At 41.2% G+C, this 20860-nt stretch overlaps 1 protein-coding gene across 1 annotated transcript in view; it reads right to left on the reverse strand.

Moving 5' to 3' along the window:
* The window catches only part of lmbrd1 (LMBR1 domain containing 1), a 236655-nt gene that overhangs the window by 112061 nt on the left and 103734 nt on the right, over window positions 1-20860 (reverse strand). The window contains exon 7 of the mRNA XM_078541853.1: window positions 19500-19573. Within this exon, the coding sequence (XP_078397979.1) occupies window positions 19500-19573 (74 nt within the window). The remainder of the gene's footprint in view (window positions 1-19499; window positions 19574-20860) is intronic.

The raw sequence follows: 20860 nt of genomic DNA on the forward strand, positions 1-20860 counted from the left end.
ATTTCAGAGCACTGCAATCTCTCACCATTTAGAAAATATGCTTCTTTCCTATCAATAAGAACAATTTCACATTTGTCTGCATTACACTCCATTTGCTAGACCCTTGCCCACTCACTTAACCTCCTTATGTCCTCTTCGCAACTTATTTTCCATACTTTGTCCAACCATCCAAATAATTTATATAAAGTGTAAAAAGTTGAGGCCCCAGCATTGATTCCTATGGCACACCACTTGTCACATCCTGCCAACCAAGAAAAGACCCATTTATGCCAACTCTCTGCTTCCTGTTAGCTAGCCAATCTTCTTTCTATGCCAATATGTTACCCCTTACACACCATGAGCTTTTATTTTCCTCAATAACTTTTGATGTGGCACTTCATTAAATGCCTTCTGGAAATCTAAGTACAGTACATCCACAAGACATGTGACTCCTTCAAAGAACTCCAATAAATTAGTTGGAAAAACTCAGCAGGTCTGACAGCATCTGTGGAGAGGAAGACAGAGTTAACGTTTCAAGTCCGTATGACTCTTCATCAGAACGGTTCTGGCAAAGAGTCATGCGGACTCGAAACGTTAACTGTCTTCCTCTCCACAGATGCTGTCAGGCCTGCTGAGTTTTCCCAGCTTTTTTGTTTTAGTTTCAGATTTCCAGCATCCGCAGTATTTTGCTTTTATCCAATAAATTAGTTATTCCCTTTCCCATTATTTCCCTTTCACAAAGCCATGCTGACTTGGCCTGATTGCCTTGAATTTTTCTAAGTGCCCTGCCATAACATCTTTAATAACAGCTTGTATCACTTTCCCTATGACAATGTTAAGCTAACTGACCTGTAGTTTCCTGCTTTCTGTTTCCCTCCCTTTTTGAGTGAAGGAGTTACATTTGCTATTTTCCAATCCAATGGAGCCTTTCCCAAATCTAGGGAATTTTGGAAAATTAAAACCAACACATCAACTAGCCACTTCTTTTTAAGAGCCTAGGATGAAGTCCATCAGGGCCTGGGGATTTGTCAGCCCGCAGCTCCAATTTGTTCAGTACCATTTCCCTGGTGATTGCAATTTTCCCCAAGTTCCTGATTTACAGCTATTTCTGGGATGTTACTTGTATGCTCCAAAGTGAAGCCCAATACAAAATACCTATTTAATTCATCTGCCATCTCCTTATTTTCCATTATTAATTTCCCCAGGCTCTTTCTGAAAATTGGGAGAGCTGTCTCACAGACTGGTCAAGCAACAGCCTTGCCTGACATAGTCAAACTCATTTTCTATCGGAAAACCGCTCACTTTGTTAACTCTTCTTATTTAATTATCTGTAGATACTCTTACCATCTATCTTTATATTTCTAGCTAGCTTTCTCTCATACTTTCCCTCCTTATGAATCTTTGGTCATTCTTTGCGGTTCTTTATATTCTGTCCAATCTTCTGACCTACCACCAGTCTTCGCGCAATTATATGCTTTTACTTCACGTTTGATACTATCTTTAATTTATTTAACCACGGATGATGTGTCCTCTCCTTGAATTTTTCTTTCCCATTGGGATGCATCTATTCTGTGTATTCTGAAATATCCTTTAAATGTCTGCCACTGTATCTCTATTGATCTATCCTTAACTTCATTTGCCAGTTCACTTTTGCTCGCTCTGCTTCCATGCCCTCATTATTGCTCTTATTTAAGTTTAAAATGCTAGCCTTACCCACTCTTTTCTCCCTCAAATTGAATGTAAAATGGAACCATTTGGTCGCTGCTACTTAGGGGCGCGTACACTATGAGGTCACCAACTAATCCTATCTCGTTGCACCATACCACATCTGGTATACCCAGCTCTCTGGTTGGCTCCAATACATGCTGTTCTATGAAACTATCCAGAAAACATTCTATGAACTCTTCACCTATATTTTGTTTGCACATCTGATTTTTCCAGTCTATATGTAGGTTTAAGTCCCCCATGATTATCGCTGTACCTTTCTGACAAGCACCTATTATCTCTTCCTCTATACAGTGTCCTACCTTGTAGTTACAATTAGGGGGCCTGTGCACCACTCCCACAAGTGGCTTCTTGCCTTTATCATTTCTCATCTCAACACAAACCAATTCTACATTCTAGTTTCCTGAACTTAGGTCATCCCTCTCTAATGTGCTAATACTATCATTAATTAACACCTCCATCTTCCCCTAGCTTCCTGTCCTTTCTAAATGTTCTTACTACTCTTCAATGTTCAAATGTTCTTCATTCTTATTCAAATGTCTTCAAATGTTCTAAATACTCTTCAATATTTAGGTCCCAATGTTATTTCTATTTGCACCATCAGTTCATCAGTCTTGCTTCGAATGCTATGTGCATTCAGATATAGAGCCTTTTTAGCTTTTTAGGAATGAAACCAAATGGACCACCTGGCATCTACCCAGGCACCGGAAATGACAATGGCAAGCTCAGCTCCATCAACCCTGCAAAGTCCTCCTCACTAACATCTGGGAGCTTGTGCCAAAATTGGGAGAGTTGTCTCTCAGACTGGTCAAGCAACAGCCTGACATAGTCATACTCACGGAATCATACCTTACAGATAATTCCCCAGACACCAACATCACCATCTCTGGGTATGCCATGTCCCACTGGCAGGACAGGCCCAGTAGAGATGGCAGTACAGTAGTATACAGTTGGTAGGAAGTTGCCCAGGGAGTCCTCAACAATCGACTCGGGGCCCCATGAAATCTGATGGCATCAGGTCAAACATGGGCAAGGAAACCTTCTGCTAATTACCATGTACTGCCCCCTCCCCCTCAGCTGATGAATCAGTTATTCCTCCATGTTTAACACCACTTGGAGGAAGCACCGAGGGTGCCAAGAACAGAGGATGTACTCTGGGTTCATCAACAAGAGTGGCTCAGTAGCACTACTACTGGCTGAGCTGGCTGAGTCCTAAAAGGCATAGCTACTAGACTGGGTCTGCGGCAGGTGGTGAGGGAACCAACAAGAGGGGAAAACATACTTGACCTCATCCTCACCAACCTGCCTGCTGCAGTTGCATCCACCCACGATGGCAGCAGTAGGAATGAGCACCCCACAGTCCTTGTGGAGGTGAAGTCCCATCTTCACATCCAGGATACCCTACATCATGTTTTGTGGCACTATCACCTTGCAAAATGGGATAGATTTCGAACAGATCGAGCAACTCTAGACTGGGCAAACATGAAGCATGGTAGGCCATCAGCAGCAGCAGAATTGTACTCGGTCACAATCTGTAACCTCATGGCCCGGCATATCCCCCACTCTACCATTACCACCAAGTCAGGGAATCAACCCTGGATTAATGAAGAGTGCAGGAGGGCATGGCAGGAGCAGCACTAGATATACCTAAAAATGAGGTGTCAACCTGGTGAAGATACAACACAGGGCTACTTGCATGCCAAACAGTGGATGCGGCAAGCGATTGAGCTAAGCGATTCCACAACGGATCAGGCCTAAGCTCTGCAGTCCTGCCACATCCAGTTGTCAATGGTGGCGGAAAATTAAACAACTCACTGGAGGAGGAGGCTCCACAAAAATCCCCATCCTCAATGATGGGGGGAGCCCAGCACGAGTGCAACAGATAAGGCTGATGCATTTGCAACAACCTTCAGCCAGAAGTACTGAGTGGATGATCCGTCTCACCCTCCTCCGGAGGTCCCCAGCATCACAGATGCCGGTATTCAGCCAATTCAATTCACTCCATGTTATATCAATGAACAGCTGAAGGTAACGGATACTACAAAGGCTATGGGGTCTGACAATAGTCCGGCAATAGTACTGAAGGCTTGTGTTCCAGAATTTGCCACCCCCTCTTGCCAAGCTGTTCCAGTACACCTACAACACCGGCATCTACCCAGTGGTAGGTGGAAAAGGCTATGTGGAAAAGGACAAATCCAACCCAGCCAATTACTATCCCATTAGTCTACTCTTGGATCAGCAGTAAAATGATGGAAGGGGTCATCAACAGTGCTATCAAGCAGCGCTTGCTTAGCAATAACCTGCTCATAGGTGCTCAATATAGGTTCTGTCAGGGTCCCTCAGCTCCTGACCTCATTACAACCTTGGTTCAAAAATGGGAAAAAGAACTGAATTCCAAGGGTGAGATGAGAGTGACTGCCCTTGACATCGACGCCGCATTTGACCGAGTATGGCATTAAGGAGCCCTAGCAAAACTTCAGTCACTGAGATTCAGGGGGAAAACTCTCCCCTGATTGGAGTCATACCTAGCACAAAGGAAGATGGTTGCAGTTGTTGGAGGTCAATCATCTCAGTCCCAGGACATCGCTGCAGGAGGTCCTCAGGGCAGGCAACATAGCCGTCTGGACCCTCGCTCTTTGCTGCAAAGAACAGTGTCAATCCATCTCACTATACTGTCCCCACTTAAATGGCTTCCTGTACCACAATGCCATGGTCAGTTTGCCCATCCACCCTGCAGCCCCTGCTCTTATCCAAACAAGCTAAAAGAACCTCAGACCGGTTGGATAGTTGCAAAAGCTAACACTCCTGCCCTCTGGATCCCCTCACTTGCCTCAACTGCAGTCACACCCTCCTGTCTCTGGCGACCTTCCAAATCAGAAGGCCCTATCCTAAGGGGTGTGGCCGCCTTCTAATGCAAAGCATCCAGGTAACTTTCCCCCTCCCTGATGTGTTACAGTGTCTGCAGCTCAGCCTCCAGCTCAATGGCTCTAAGCTAAAGCTCCTGAAGCCACAAACACTTACTGCACACGTGTTTGCCCTGGATCAATGGTATTCAGGAGCTCCCACATGTTACAGCCATGACATATCACCTGTCCTGCCATTCCAATGCGTTTTAATTAATTACTTAATTATTTTATTCAAAAATTATTTTATTTTATTAATCTTACCACAAATTCCTGTGCTATTTTAAACCTTAAGCGAATAGGCTTTAACCGCTCACCAGAAACTTAGCAGATACTCATGAAACAGCTAGCTGCTTCCCCTGCAGTAGAGCAAGACCGAATTCCTACAGGGTGAAAAATTTAGAAAAAAAGGGAGCATCTCCCTCCCAACCTCACCGAACTCACCAAACACCCAGCACTCCTCTGAGGTCATACTGAGATGTCTGAGTTTAAACATTTTGAAACTAAAGGCCTTAGCTAAGCCGGGTGCAGAAAAACTAGTTCAAGCTGGTTTCCTTAATTAACTATCTACAGCAGATAAACTGAAAAATGTTAACACTCAATTGTTAGGCAGGGAAATTGAAGAAAAGAACTTGGGGACCAACAGGAACATTCCAACAGGAACATTCCATCATTCAGAAAGTATTTTCATGTGCTGAGAAAGAAAGCGACAATACGTCAAGCCTAACATTTTCTCATTTGATAGCTGTGGCCTGTTGTCCCCCAATGGGTTGATAATTATATTAGGACAAATACAATTTTACAAGTTAGCAATGCACACTTCAAATTGAAAGTTTTAAGATACTATGATTCTCTACAACAAACCATTCTGGATAATCTGGTGTTCCCAAGATCCAAAGTATCAAATGCAGTCACAAAGGGATGCTATAGGGAGTAATCTGGGTAGCAATGCTCAGAATGATAAGCATGACTATCTTTGTAAGGAACATACCTTTTTATTTCTGTTGGGCTGTGGTAAAATTACAATGGCTGCAGTTGAAAGATATGTCCACTGGACCAGGATGAGAGATATGTACAATGTTGTAGTCCTGGAACAGAGTATGCCATAAAAGACAGGATCGTGCTGAAAAGGAGTCCGGGACCAAGGGAGCTGCCTGGCAACAGCATTTTAATTGGCTCCTGACCAGATGACCAGGGTTTGAGAGAGAGCAGTGCAACTGAATAGCTCCTAGCCTGAAAGGAACAAGATCTAAAATCTCTTTCTCCTGTGTGTGTGGAAGATTCCAGTAACTCCATGATAATAGCTAGCTGTTTTTTTCTTCTCATATCTCTATAACCTGCTCTCTCTCTGAAAACCCCTGTCAAGAGGCAAAGGGGAAAATCACTGTTAGAGACATTGAAAGGCAAGTGCTCAACCGGTGAACTAAATACTGAAACTGCTGGAAGACCAACTCGTGTCATCAACAAGAACTGAAAAGAAATTTGAAGACATCGATCAAAATCAACCCATCAAATCCTGTACTGCAAAACTGGTGCTATTAAACTGTTTTATTCCACCCTTAAAATCCATGTTTTGTTTGTCTTGTATGTATGTGCATAGGGATTTAAGAAGGGGGTAGAGTTTAAGTTATAGTGTTAGAAATTAGTTCATATTTCTTTCTTTTGCCAATGGCTTGTTCAATAAACACTTATTTTTACAAACCTGGTGCTTGTATTTTGTTAACCTAAACTAAACAATTGGGTAGAATTGAGGCAATCTGGTGGTTTGGTCAAACTTTTCACATTTGTCACGGCTCGGATAACAGTGGGGCTTGATATCACAGCACACTATCCCCAGTGAGTCGTGACACTTTCCATAAGTAGTAAAGGGAGTGAACTTGCTCAGATTTTCTCAAAAGGTAGCTTTTGAATGCTGCATCATGCCCAAAGCAAACAGGAGCTAGATCTTCCTTGCTTACTAATGTGATTAACCATACTTTTTCTGCCACTCTTCTCAAGTATAGATAGAAGTATGGCTTTTATTGAGTACGCAAATAGATGGATGGTCTCAATAAGGTACCTGAAGCTGCAGCATCACAATTCCTGCTTAAAAGTTCATTCCGTATCTTCTGTCCTTCAAGTACTACACTATGTTTAACTCAGGTTCTTATCAAAGGTTCTCAAACTTTTCTTTGCTAATTCCATATTCATCTTCCTCCCCAGTCCTTCCTCAAATCCCAAGTCTGACTCTAGGCCTCTCCACAGAACGGAACACATCACCAAAGTCACCAAGTATCCTTCATGACTGTGAAGCACTGCATCTCATCCTTCTGCAGTTTTGTCATTTTCTACCACCTTTGATAAACCTGTATGCCACACCTTTATCGAGCTTCATTTGTATCCATCACAATATACACAGTACATCTACAACAATGATTTCTCCTCCAGAATGTTCAAGGTTCCAATTTCATTCCTCACCTATACATACTATTCAGTGGAGAAAAAGTTCATGATGCTCATGAATTTGAAGGAGATATATTAGCATGGATAGAGGATTGGTGAACCAACAGGAACAGAGAGTGAGCATAAACGGGGCACTTTCAAGTTGGCAGGCTGTGACGAGTAGACTGTCACAAGGATCAGTGCTGGGGTCTCAGCTTTTTACAATCTATATTAATGAGTTAGATGAAGAAACAGAGAGTAATGTGTGCAAGTTTTCTGGTGATACAAAGCTATGTGGAAAGGTAAACTGTGAGGAGGCCACAGAGATGCAAAGAGATACAGATAGGTCAAGTCAGTGGACAGCAAGTTGGCAGATGTTGGAGTACAATGTGATAAATGTGAAGTTACTGCCTTGGGTCATAACAATAGAGAAGAATTTGTTTTTAAAAAGGCATGAAACAGAGATGCAAAGAGATACAGATAGGTCAAGTCAGTGGATAGCAAGTTGGCAGATGTTGGAGTACAATGTGATAAATGTGAAGTTACTCCCTTGGGTCATAAAAATAGAGAAGAATTTGTTTTTAAAAAGGCATGAAACTTGTAAATGTGCTGCTCAAAGAGACTTAAATATGCTCGTACAAGGAATGCAAGATGGTGTGCAGGCACAGCAAGTAATTAGGAAGGCAAATAGCATGAACATAAAAGTAAGGGTGTTATGCTTCAGTTAAACAGGGCATGAGTGAGACTGCACCTTGAATGCTGTGTGCAGTTTTGGTCTCCTTATTTAAGGAAGGATGTAAATGCATTGGAGGCAGTTCAAAGGAGGTTTACTAGATTGATATCTAGAATGAGTGGGTTGTCTTATGAGGAAAGGTTGGACAGACTGGGCTTGTTTCCACTGGAGTTTAGAAGAGTGAGGGGTAATTTGATTGAAGTATACAAGATCCTGAGTGATCTTGAAAAGGTGGATGTCAAAAGGATGTTTCTTCCTGTGGGTGAGTCCAGAACTAGGGGGCACTGTTTTAAAATTAGGGGGTCACTCTTTTCGGACAGAGATGAGGAGGAATATTTTCTCTCAAGAGGGTTGTGTGACTTTGGAATTAGGTGATGGAGGCAGGGTCATTGAATATTTTTAAGGCAGAGGTAGATAGATTCTTAAATAAAAGCAAAAAACTGCGGATGCTGGAAATCCAAAACAAAAACAAAAATACCTGGAAAAACTCAGCAGGTCTGGTAGCATCTGCGGAGAGGAGCACAGTTAACGTTTCGATTCCGAATGATCCTTCAACAGAACTAAGTAAAAATAGAAGAGAGGTAAAATATAAGCTTAAACCAATTTATATTTCACTTCTCTTCTATTTTTACTTAGTTCTGTCGAAGGGTCATTCGGACTCGAAACGTTAACTGTGTTCCTACCCGCAGATGCTGCCAGACCTGCTGAGTTTTTCCAGGTATTTTGTTTTTGTTGTAGATAGATTCTTGTTAGGCAAGGGGTTAGATGGGAATGTGGAAATCGAAACACAAGATGATCAGCCATGATCTTATTGAATGGCAGAGCAGGCTCAAGGGGCTGAATGGTCTACTCCTGTTCCTATTTCTTATGTTCTTATGGCTGATCCTCTATCACAACACCATACTCCCACTCTCTCCCCATACCCCTTGATGCTTTTAGAGTCTAGAAATCTATTTCCTTCTTAAATACATTCAGTGACTTGGCCTCCACAGCCTTCCGTGGTAGAGAATTCCACAGGTTCACCACCCTCTGCGTGAAGCAGTTTCTCTTCATCTCAGTCCTAAATGACCTACCCCGCATCCTGAGTCTGTGACCCTTGTTCTAGGCCTCCCCAGCCAGAGGAAACATCATCCCTGCATCCAGTCTGTCCAATCCCTGTCAGAATTTTATGTTTCAATGGGATCCCCTCTCATTTGTCTAAATTCCAGTGAATACAGGCTAAGTCGGCCCAACCTCTCCTCGTACGACAATCCTGCCATCCCAGGAATTAGTCTGGTGAATCTTTGCTACACTACCTCTATGGCAAGTTTTTCCTTTCTTAGGTAAGGAGACCAAAATTGCACACAATACTCCAGGTGTGGTCTCACCAAGGCAGTAAGACATCCTTGCTCCTGTACTCAAGTCCTCTTGCAATGAAGGCCGACATACTATTTGCCTTCTTAAATGCTCGCTGCACCTGCATGCTTGCTTTCAGTGACTGGAGTACAAGGACACCCAGATCCCTTTGTACATCAACATTTCCCAACCTACCACCAGTTAAATAACACTCTGCCATTCTGTTTTTCCTACCAAAATGAATAACTTATCCACGTTGTACTGCATCTGCCATGTATTTTCCCACTCGCTCAACTTGTCTAAATTGTCTTGAAGCCTCTTAACATCCTCCCCTCCACTCACATTCCCACCTAGTTTTGTGTCATCAGCAAAATTGGAAATATTATATTTGGTTCCCTCATTCAAATCATTGATATATATTTTCAATAGCTCGGGCCCAAGCACTGATCCCTGCAGTGCCCCACTAGTCACCACCTGCCATTCTGAAAATGTCATAAACAAAAGGTCAAAGAGTTGTTAATGATGATGGTAGTACTGGCTAAATAAGGTGCTAATGGTGACATTAAGAAAGCAAAATCCGGCCTTCATCACATTTTGCTTTCTTATTGTCACCATTAGCACCTCAGTTAGCCAGTACCACCACCATTAACAACTCTTTGACCTTTTGTTTATGACATTTTTTGCCATCTCTCCTTTGCCTCCACCTATCGCTGGTCTTCTATCCAGCTTCACCGGTTCCACCCCCACTTAATCAGTATATATTTTACCACAGCTCTACCTCCCTTTAGATCTGAAGAAGAGTCATACGGACTCGAAACGTTATCTCTGTCTCTCTCTCCACAGATGCTGTCAGACCTGCTGAGTTTTTCCAGCATTTTTTTGTTTTCGTCTCTGTTTCATCTATTGTTGCACATTATATGGTTTATCGGAGAAGGTTGAGGACTAGAGCCAGTCAGCAACCATATTCCCTTCTCTGATAAACCATATAATGTACAACTTATTGATTTTCAACCCAGAAAGACGGTTAAACTCCTCATTGATCTTTTTGTTGGGGAATCTCAATTCAAGTCAACTCCTGTGTTGCCCTATTGATAGTTATTTCATATATGAGGTATGATTCACCTGTAGGTTACATGATAATGGATCCCAATCAACACCAATGTTCTTTTAGTTGTGCATTCTTAGTATTAACAAAACTTTGGCAGCTGATGGTATTGGCAACTCTTCTGTGCCAATCAGCACCAGTGTATTTGTGTTGCCTGATGCCAGAGAATTCCCAGCATGTACAGTTGCTGCTGAGTCCTTGGCACTACCTGGTATCAGTATCCTCAGCACCAAATTGAGGCCATATGGTCACGGACATCTTGGGTTTCAACTGCCTGCTTCATTTGCTCTCAGAGGGGTAAATTTCCCTTAGTAGAAAAATCATGACCCTGCTATAAAGGACAGTTTACAATTTCACTACATCCAACACACTGAAAAGATCCCTTGTCCTGCATGGTTTAGGGAACATGTTACCATAAGCTGTGAAATTTGCAATTATCTTTCCTGCTGACCAACATCAATTTTAATTAACCTGTCAGATGTCCTAGTAAGTAGAGCCTTGTATATTGACATTTCCCTGCAGTTTCATTTGGTACCTTATACTTTCAGGAAATTTGGGAGGAAAATAATTGGAGTGGCCTGTTTTGAAAACAAAATACCTTGGTGCCAAAAGGTGCTTCATCTAATGTACTAGATTAGTAGTCTTAATGCTATCTTAATGCTGGCAATGAAATATATGACATAAGGAACAACATAGATGGGGAGAAACAAGTGGGTCCTATGGCAGAAATCCTGGAACTCTATATGACACTGGATAGTAGACCATGGTGCAGCACTATCAATCTGCAAAGTCATTCTTATGCACAAGTATAGGAGGTGGTTTTCCTTTGAATTCACCAACCTAAGCCTCTCTCTTAAATGCTGTAGAGTAGGGTCAATGAGGAAAGAAAACTTTTAATTTCAGAGATTTCTGAGAAAAAAAATGTACTTTGATATCAGGGCCTCAGGAAATGTGCAGAGGAAACTTTTTGGAGTTGTGTAGGGTGAGTGGAGGGGTAGGATAGATCTCCTTGGAATGGAGAGGGTTGAGGGGAGGTTTGGTGGAGGTTCTTGAAACTGTCAAGGACTTTGGTGGACTGCATTGGGAAAGGTTTTTCACCAGCTGGAGGGTCAGTGGCTGGAGGACACAGGCTTTAGGTGTTTGGCAGAGGAACCGAAGGAGAAATAACAAGTGCTTTGCACAGCAAATTGTAATGATCTGGAATGTGTTGCCTTGGTTCATGATGAAAACAGTTTTAGTGCTAGTTTTCAAGAGAGAACTGAATAAACTTGTAGGACTACAGAATACAGACAGGAGCTAACTGGATAGTCCTGTCAAAGAGTGGTATAAGCACAATGGGCTGAATGGCCTCCTTCTATCCTGTACGATTAGTTGATTCCGAGTTTTTAAATCAGCACACTAGTATAAAAGCTGTGGCAAGGATCAATACCTTGTACTGAAGAAGCTACCCATTATTTAGGTTTTCGCCCACTGACTATTTATAAAGACATGTTAATATATTTTGAGAGTCACACAATTAAACTGTCATGATGGTGAGATTTTACTTTGGTTAAAAAGAATGCAAGTAATTTAACATGCACACTTCATGCAAAGGAAAGGATTTGCTTGCAGGCAGCCTGAGGTCTGGAAGGGTTCTGGCACTCATCACGTATAACACTATTGAATGCTGCGTGATGGTTAGGTTGCTCAACCACAATTAAATTCCTTTCATCTGTTAATACCCTTAAGGAACAGATATACCATCTGCTACAACTGTAAACACAAATAGAGGTTAGAGTGTTTATTTGCCCCTTAGGTCTAGTTCCACAAGGCAAAACATTAAGAGTACAGCAATATATAAAAAAAGTCAGGAAATGCACCTAACCAAAAAAAAGGTCAAAAAATCCTTTAAAAAGATTCTTGTACTAAAAGCAAACAAAATCTCAAATGAGTCCAGATTAATATTTATTTTGACCAAAGTAAATTGTTTTCATGTATTCTTAATGAAATTCCAGTTGAAACATGAAGTTCCTTGCATCTTGCATATGTTAAAGCAGATGGCAAAGTAACTATCTAGTGATTATAAATCTCTTTAGAACTTCTGTCTCAGGTCTTTTTGTTTACAGGGTTAGACATAGCATCATCCACTAATTTCTCTTTACTGTAATGCTAACATTTTGCTCAAACTATTCCCAGGTGAGCAACTACACATAATCCATGCAACTTTATAGTACACTTTCCTTGTTGCATTTCCAGTGAGATGTGCCTACAGATCTAACAGCAATCAGAATTTTAATCATCATTTACATAAAGCAACAAACTCTGGCCAACATGACAACCCTGAAGTTAGGGGGAGAATTGGATTTTATTACAGAGAAACAGGAATGAAAGAGATGAAAAGATGATGATCAACCAGACTCCAAATCTGGCTTTCAAACATAGTAACTTATTTTTCTTTAATTATTACATATTTAAATGCAGCTTTTAGAAGCTACGACATGCCAGATTTATAATTTATTATTTGTATTGGTACTGTACATCCCATTATGAAATTTCCAGGCTAATCTTTTCATTTAAAGAGCCCAGAACCCCAAACCCAGAGTTTAATGAATGGAAGTGATGGGCTGCTGTTTCTGTTGAGCCAGAAGAAACCCAGAAAACCTGAGAGCCCCTCTCGGGATGTATCTTCCACACCTACAATCATTCTCACTCTCTGAAATGCTAAGTACATGCATGTTGATAGCTGGCACCAATGAGAAGCTGCTTCAAAACAGCTGGACATATATTCACACCATCTATGGGAAAATGAGCCATATAATTATTCAGCAATCAGTAGATAAGGTAATTCACATTCTACTTGACTTAAAGATATACTTGATTAAAAACTGTGTTTGAAACATCTTCAAAGATACTTACTTAGTAAGCAGGAGATTATTTGGTCCTGGTGTGCAAGGTGATGCCTGAGCTAGGTTCATCTCAGCAGTGTCCTAGTTTTTTAGTTTGAATTGCAAGTCTAAGAGATACAGAACTCATAAAAATGCAAAGCTTACATATTTCCAAGATCTCTGCACTACTCCAACTGTGGCCTCTTGTGCATCCCCCCACTACTAAGGTTCCACTATTAACAGTTGGTTCTTCAGCTGCCTAGGCCTAAACTCTGGGATTCCCTCCTCAACAAACATCTCCTTCCCTCTCCCCTCTTTTAAAACGCTACCTAAAACTTCTCTCTTTGACCAAGAACTTGGTCACCTGGCCTAGTGTCTCCATCTTTAGTTCAGTGTCAATTATCATCTGATCATGCATCAGTGAAGTGCCTTTGGATGCTGTGCTACATTAAATGCATTATGAAAATGCAAGTTGCTGAAGTTATTCTAGGACACATGTACAGTTGCTGTGCACTCGAGGTCGATACAAGCCAACTTTGCCACAGAGAATTAAGCCTTGTTCATTTTTGTCCAAATATCCTTCTAACAATATAAGTCTTGATTACTGTCGGTCAATCTGTCTGGAACTGAAAACTAAAATATTACAAGTGTGGAGTCTCATTACTTCAGATAATAACTAACTGATGTTACAGTTTTTAAAATTCTAGCATGCCATTTCCACTGTTTAGCATGCATGTGTTGTAGTTTCACCAGATTAGTACATCGCTTTATGTTGTACCTGCTGCTCCTGTGCTCGTTATTGAACCAGGGTTGGTCCCCTGCCTTCTTAGTAATGGCAGACTAAGGAATATGCTTGACCATGAGGGTACAGATTGTGGTTGAAAATAATTTTGCTGCTGCTGATGGTCCACAGTTTCTCATGGGTGCCCAGTTTTGAGCTGTGTCAGAACTGTTCTGAATCTATCATATTTAGCACAGTGGTAGTGCCACACACGGTATTCTCAGTACCCCAAAGGATCTGCAGTGGCCGTCCCTGCCAATACTGTCACTGACAAATGCACCTTCAACAGGGTAGATTGGTAAGAATGAGGTTAAGTAAGTTTTCTCCTCGTTGGTGCCCCCATCATCTGCCGCAAGCCCAGCCAGCTCAGTCTGTAGTGGTGCTACCATGCCACTCTTCGTGATGGACATGAAAGACCCCGCCAACCCAGAGTATATTTTGCACTCGTGTTACCCTGAGTGCTTCTTCCAAGTGGTATTTGAAATAGAACAGTACTGATTCATCAATGGAAGAAGGGTGGTAGGTGGTAATCAGTAGGAAGTTTCCTTGTCCATGTTTGGTCTGATACCATGAGACCCCATGGGGCCCAGAGTCCACTTTAAGGATTCCCACGGTCACTCCCTCCCCAATGTGTACCACAGTGCCATAGAGTCATTTATAGCACAGATGGGGGCCATATGGCCCATAGGGTCTATTCTGGCTATCTGTAGAGCAAACTGGTTAATCAGTCCAGGTGGTGGGGCAGAACAAATCCTGGGAGGGAGATGGAGGAGTCTGACATTGGCTGTAAGATATGACTCAGTAAACATTACTATGTCAAGCCTGTTGCTTGCCTGGTCTGTGATCTGTGTTCCAATTTTGGCACAGGTCCCCAGATGTCAGTGAGTAGGTCTTTGCAGAGTCAACTGGACTTTGTGTGCCTTTGACATATCCAGTGTCTGGATGGTTCCTCCAGTTTTCTCTTTGACTATTCCGTAGCAGTTTAATACAACCAAGTGGCTTTCTAGGCCTTTTTGAAGGCACTTAAGAATCCACATTGTTGTGAGTGGAGTCGCATCTAGGCCAGGACAGGCAAGGACAGTAGATTTCCTTCCTTAAAGGATATTAGCGAACCAGGTGCCCAACTACTGAGAATAGCGTTTTATTCCAGATTTATTGAATTTATATTCATCAATTGCCTTGGTGGGATTTGAACTCGTGTCTCCAGAGTATTAGTCCAGGTGTATGGGTTATTAGTCCAGTAACATAATCACTACACTACCCTTCTCATTAGTTAAGGAGATAAACTATTTGTCCTGTTGCTGTCCAAGGTTCCAGATGACTGTTGCTCTCTCTGTACCACTATCAGCTTACACTTACAGGGCTAAAAAAATTATGAGCTGAAGTGTGCAAGAAAACGTTTAACCAACAAGGAACACCATGCCCCACTCCAGCAAATTCTGGATCAATATATTATGCAGAACTGAGCTGCTACAGTGCTGTAGTGGCTGTGGAACCAAGCTACTGTGTTATTTTGTGATTTCTTGATCTTGATCTCAGGTAAACTGAGTTTAATGAGCTTTTCACCTATTGTATTTTATTCAAGCCATGGCAGAATATTTTCTTTTAGGAGAGTTGATTGGGTTAAAGTTAAAGTCAATGCAAGCTAATTACAGTATAATATACCAAACTTGTGGCATCAAATGTTAGATTCAGAGTTATATTTCTTTACATTAATTATGGGTATCATAAATCAAGATTTTCCATCTTACCATCCTCACTTATTGGATATTTCAGTTCACATTCATTTCTAGTCTTAATGGGACTCTGGAACAAATACCATTAATCATTCCTACAACACTCATTTTGAGACTTATGCTTATATGTCTAAAAATGCAGAGCATTTTTTTAAATGTAAATCAACAGGAAATAATTTTAAAATTGGGGATGCTAGGCCAAGAGATGTCTAAAGTTAGAAACAGGTGAAGAAAGTTAAAGAGTTTGTATTTATTTAGGACTTTATTACATCATGTCAGTCCACAACACTTCGCATCCAATAAATTACGTTTAAAATGTAATCATATTTGATATTCATGCAAACGCAGCAGTTAACTGCACACAGCACAATCCCACAAACAGGAAGTGGGATCGCTGACCAGTTAAATTGTTTTTGTTGGCATTGGTGGGAGAAGAACATTGGCCAGGACGCCAGGAGAGCTCTTCTGTAAATAGTGACTTGGGATTTGGAATATTCACCTAAGCAGGGAGATGAGGGGCCGGACTTTCACAGTCCCAAGCGGGGCCAAATGGAGGCAGGATCGGAAAATTATGGCCGCCAAGTGGTGTGGTCGGAGGTCCTGCCTCTGTTTCCACCCTTGGCCACTTTCATGAGGGCAGGGGAGAAAGCAGACCCTGGAACCCACCCACATCTATTAAGCAGGTAAGTGAAATGGTTTTGCTTCCTTTACAGTTCAACATGAAATACATGAGTTGTATCTGTTGTATCATTAAGGTGAGTCATGACAGTGTTGTGATTGAAAGATGTAATAACTCATTAAACAATGTGTTTGCCAGGTTGTTACTTCTGCCAATTGGCAACCTGTCAAGGAAAAGACCAACACTGTAAACGTAGAAAAGTCTTCAGGTGAGTTAAAAAAAGGTCATCAAACGGATAAAAAGGTACAGTATTTTCCTACAATTAAAAGGTAGCCTCCTACGGTAACAATGTGTAAATCTTTAATCTTTTCCCATATGTATTCAGTCTAGACACCTGTTGAGCGATAGCAGTCCTGAAGTCTGTTTGTTTACTTGGAAAGTTTTATGGGTTCTTGAATGCAATCCAACTGCCTAATTATTTTACAAGTACTTAACTTTGTTTACACAGCTGGTTTGAAATAGTACTACACACTGTATATTCCAAATGAAGTAGAATATTGACTTAGTTTTTCAACTTTTGGCTAATGTTTCAAATTCCTGTCTAATATTCGCCCCTGGATTTGCTACTTGAATGCTCATTAAAATATGATAGGTAGGATTTAGGGAAAAAAACTCTAAACGTTCGTTATTCATTACTGCAAAAAAAATGTTCTGAATGGATAGTATGATGTTTTACTGTCTATATTAATAATATCACAGCAGTCTGGAAGAAAAATTGGTTTCACACACATTTTATTCCTTTCTTAGAGATATATATTCTGATGTTCAACCAATTTACATACAAGGAAAGGGTGCCTATACAGATGGGGAGAGAGTAATATTTCGTAGTAGGTGAGCTATGGACCAGTGGGTTTAAAAAAATGTTTTAAAAAACAGACTTAGTTTTCCTTGCTTTCTGTAAAATTCTACGTGGGGAGTCCCTCACTTGGAAGAAGAAAACACACCTGGATATAAATTGTACAAGTAACTTAATGTGCCAAGACATTTGCTGCACGACAGTTTTTATTAAAATGCAACTCTAGATTGGTTATATCAATAGAAGTACTTCCAGTTTTGAAGTTGTACGCTAGTTGGAATGAGATGCACCATAGATGTAGAAGAACAGCAGATAGTGAGAAACCTAGCACCTAGGTCCAATGTCATTAGGCCTTTACCATTATGTACTGCCTCTAAATGAGCTAAGTGGATTTGAAATTTTAGAAAATAAATGAATTATTAAACAGCATATAATTTCCTTGAGGCTGATCCAAACTTAAGCAAACCTCCCTGATTACTAAAAACGACACACACAATTTCCTCAAAGTTGCATTTCTTGCAGGATCCATTTAACAATAAAAAGCAAGCTGGTCTTTCTTGTCATATATGGGGGCTCGAATAAGATGTTCACATCTCCACTACCAACATTTACACATTATAGGCAACTGAACCTAAAAATGGCAGTAAGACTATTGCTCATACCTATCTCACCTAACGTATGCACAAGTAACCACTACTTTCCTGCTATAATTAATTAATATTGCATCTTGGCTTCAGCAACACATTTAGAGGTGGTACACATTTGATATCAAAGGATCCATTAATTATTTACACAAAGAAAACCTTCTTGGGCTGGATTTTCATGGAGTCAGAAAGACTCTGGAGCTATTTAAAAATTGCGGGCAAGACCAATTGAGACATTGACAAAAGAGATCACAGAAAAATAACTATCATACATCTTGGGATGTCAATCAAGCAAACTGAACATTTTGCTACACCTGTGTAAACAAACTCACTTTTTTCTTAATAAGAGTATGGGCTTTCAGCTAAGCCAATAAGTTATTTTTTCACTGTGATCTCTTTTGTCAATGTTTCAATGTATATTTACATAAAATTAAGAGGTGTCAAGTGCTTAAAGCTCTGTTATTGATACTTTACTGGTGTTTGATTAACTCGTTTTTAGGATTGCAGGGACACTGGGCAGGATTTTCAGCTCAGTGTGCGGGCACGCGCCCGACGTGTACAAGCATGAAATAGCACGCGATGACGTCAGGTGACCATCCTGACATCATCGCACACTCACACGATATTTCGGCCAGAGGGTGTGCGCAGGAGTCGGTAGCACGCCCGCTGACATTTATCAGGGCTGTTAAGCCCATTAGTCAATTCATTAAAGTGAAATTTTCCCTGCCCGTCCAACCTTACGGTTGGCGGAGGGCAAACAGGCCAAGTGGTCTTTGCACTTTTTGTGAAACCTTATCCACGGGCAGGGTGTGGTTTTGAACAGTGATTTAAAAAAATATATAAAAATTTTAAACCTCATTTTGAACATGTTTTCCTTATTTTCAAAATCTTTATTTTTAACGTTAAAAATCTTCAGCAACCTGAGGTAGCTCTGTGCCTTCAGGGAGCTATCACTGAGTGCACCCACGTGCATGCGCACACTTCAGCGCTCACGCTCCTCCCGCCCCCACCCAGGTAGCACTGAGGTTATCAGCGCACGTTTCGCGTTGGCTGGCCGTCAATTGGCCAGCCAGTATGAAATCGCGGTCGGGGCCCGATCGCGGGCAGCAGACCGTTGCACAGACACTCGCGGGCCCGTGTGTCTTGCCTGCCCGATATGGTAAAAATTCCCACTGATATTTTCTTTCAAATAATACACATTAAAGGCAACTGAACCTAAAAATGGCAGTAACTAAACAGTTCACACATGTCACTGTTACTATTTGGTTCACTGGCTCTGTACATAGGGTATAGTGGGTGAATGGATATGGAAGGGCCACGAATGACATGAAGGGTATGAGGGCATGAGTTGGCATGGGAGTTATAAGGGGCCAGGAGGGTAGGAAGGGGAGCATAAGTTGACATGGGGGTTGCATGGAAGTAGGTGCGGGGGGGGGAGGGGCGATGGGGTGTGACGAGTGAAGGTAGAGGACCTAAAATGTAATGAAACAGCTGGGACAAGGTGCCAGGGAACCGAGGTAGGCCTTTTAACCAGCCCACCTTGGCCGCCCCTGTGGCTGCTTCTGAGCTGCTTCCGCAGGCAGTGGGCCTGGACTCTATCCTGCTCCCACCTCCCCAGAGCAAAAGCAGCGCACAATTGGGGATTTTATACCAAAGCAGGTAGCTCAAATTGGGAAATTTTCAGACTCAAGCTACCCACCTCAGTGGTGAAAATCTGGCCCATGGTGTCCAATATTTTACTTGCACTGCATACAAGTCAATGTTAACGTGGCAGCAAATAGTAGTCATTTGTACTTACTGTGTAGGTTATTACTGCTAGCATCCCGATCAAGGTTAAGGTGCTTATAGAGAAAGACAAGGCAGCCAAGCCATCTACAAACAGAAGAGAACACACAATATATTACCTGGGAACAGCAGCTAACTTTTTTAGTATCCAATGTACATTTTTAAAAATAAACCCCCTATAGGTTACAAAATACCCATGTAGCTGGTAAAATTGGAAAAAAGTAAACAGGCTAAAAATATACAATATCTCAGATTTCATCATCTAGAACCTTTAACTAATTAAAAACATTTGAAAAAAAACCAATAAGTGCTACAAAAAGGTTATTCTCCTCAAACAGTAACTGTTTCACTCTCCGCAGATGCTGCCAGACTTGCTGAGTATTTCCAGCATTTTCTGTTTTATTATTTTTTTAAATTGAATAGCTTGAAAATATATTCAAATTAACACACATTTCCATCAGGTTCATAAGTGAAAGGGTAACTTTAGAAATAAACAGTAGCTTTTAACAAGCCCCATTACTAAAAAAGTAACTATAACAGAGGAATGCAGAATTAACATTTACAACTAAAAAGGCATTGCAGCTAGAAAGTAAATCATTTACAAGTAAATCATTTACAGTTTTCAGCAAATTGAGGAATCTGGTCCCACTTCAAAAATAGAAAGTGGGATCCAAGAGGCTTGACTTAAATATAAACAATAAATCCAGTTATATTGGTGGTAAAGTGAATCTTAGTAATATTATTTTTTATTCCTCACCGAAATGATTTTTTTCCTTTTCCAATTGGTCATTTTCTAGTCTTAATATTTTTGAGAAACATGTATCCTCTCTATGATACACTGGTGGCAAGGCTATTCCTCACCCACTTAACCACACCTGGCTCCTGCACCTTTTGTCAGCCTTAACAGCAATGCAGTACCAGGTGATCGCCCTATTCATATAGAACATGGATCTAGGATTTTGAGAAGGGAAAACTTCAGTTAAAAGCGTAAAAGATTAAACAAAGTCTTACACATCTGTGGGTATTTTAAAAGTTTGCCTTCATATGTTTATTAAGCAAACTATACAATAATTGCCAGGTGTTAAGTACTCACCCATTTCCAGATTACTAATCAATCCTCTTTGACTTTAAATAGAGGAGGTGACGGCATAGTGGTATCGTCACTGGACTAATAATCTAGAATCCCAGGGTAATGCTCTGAGGACCCAGATTCAAATCCCGCCATGGCAGATGGTGGAATTTGAATTCAATAAATCCATTGTTGATTGTTGTAAAAACCCATCTGGTTCACTGATGTCCTTCATAAACATCTTTTCCTTACCTGGTCTGACCTACATGTGACTACAGGCCCACAGCAATTAAATGGCCTAGCAA

The sequence above is a fragment of the Cetorhinus maximus genome, chromosome 5, assembly GCF_964194155.1.
Source record: "Cetorhinus maximus chromosome 5, sCetMax3.hap1.1, whole genome shotgun sequence".
NCBI classification, from domain to species: Eukaryota; Metazoa; Chordata; class Chondrichthyes; order Lamniformes; family Cetorhinidae; genus Cetorhinus; species Cetorhinus maximus.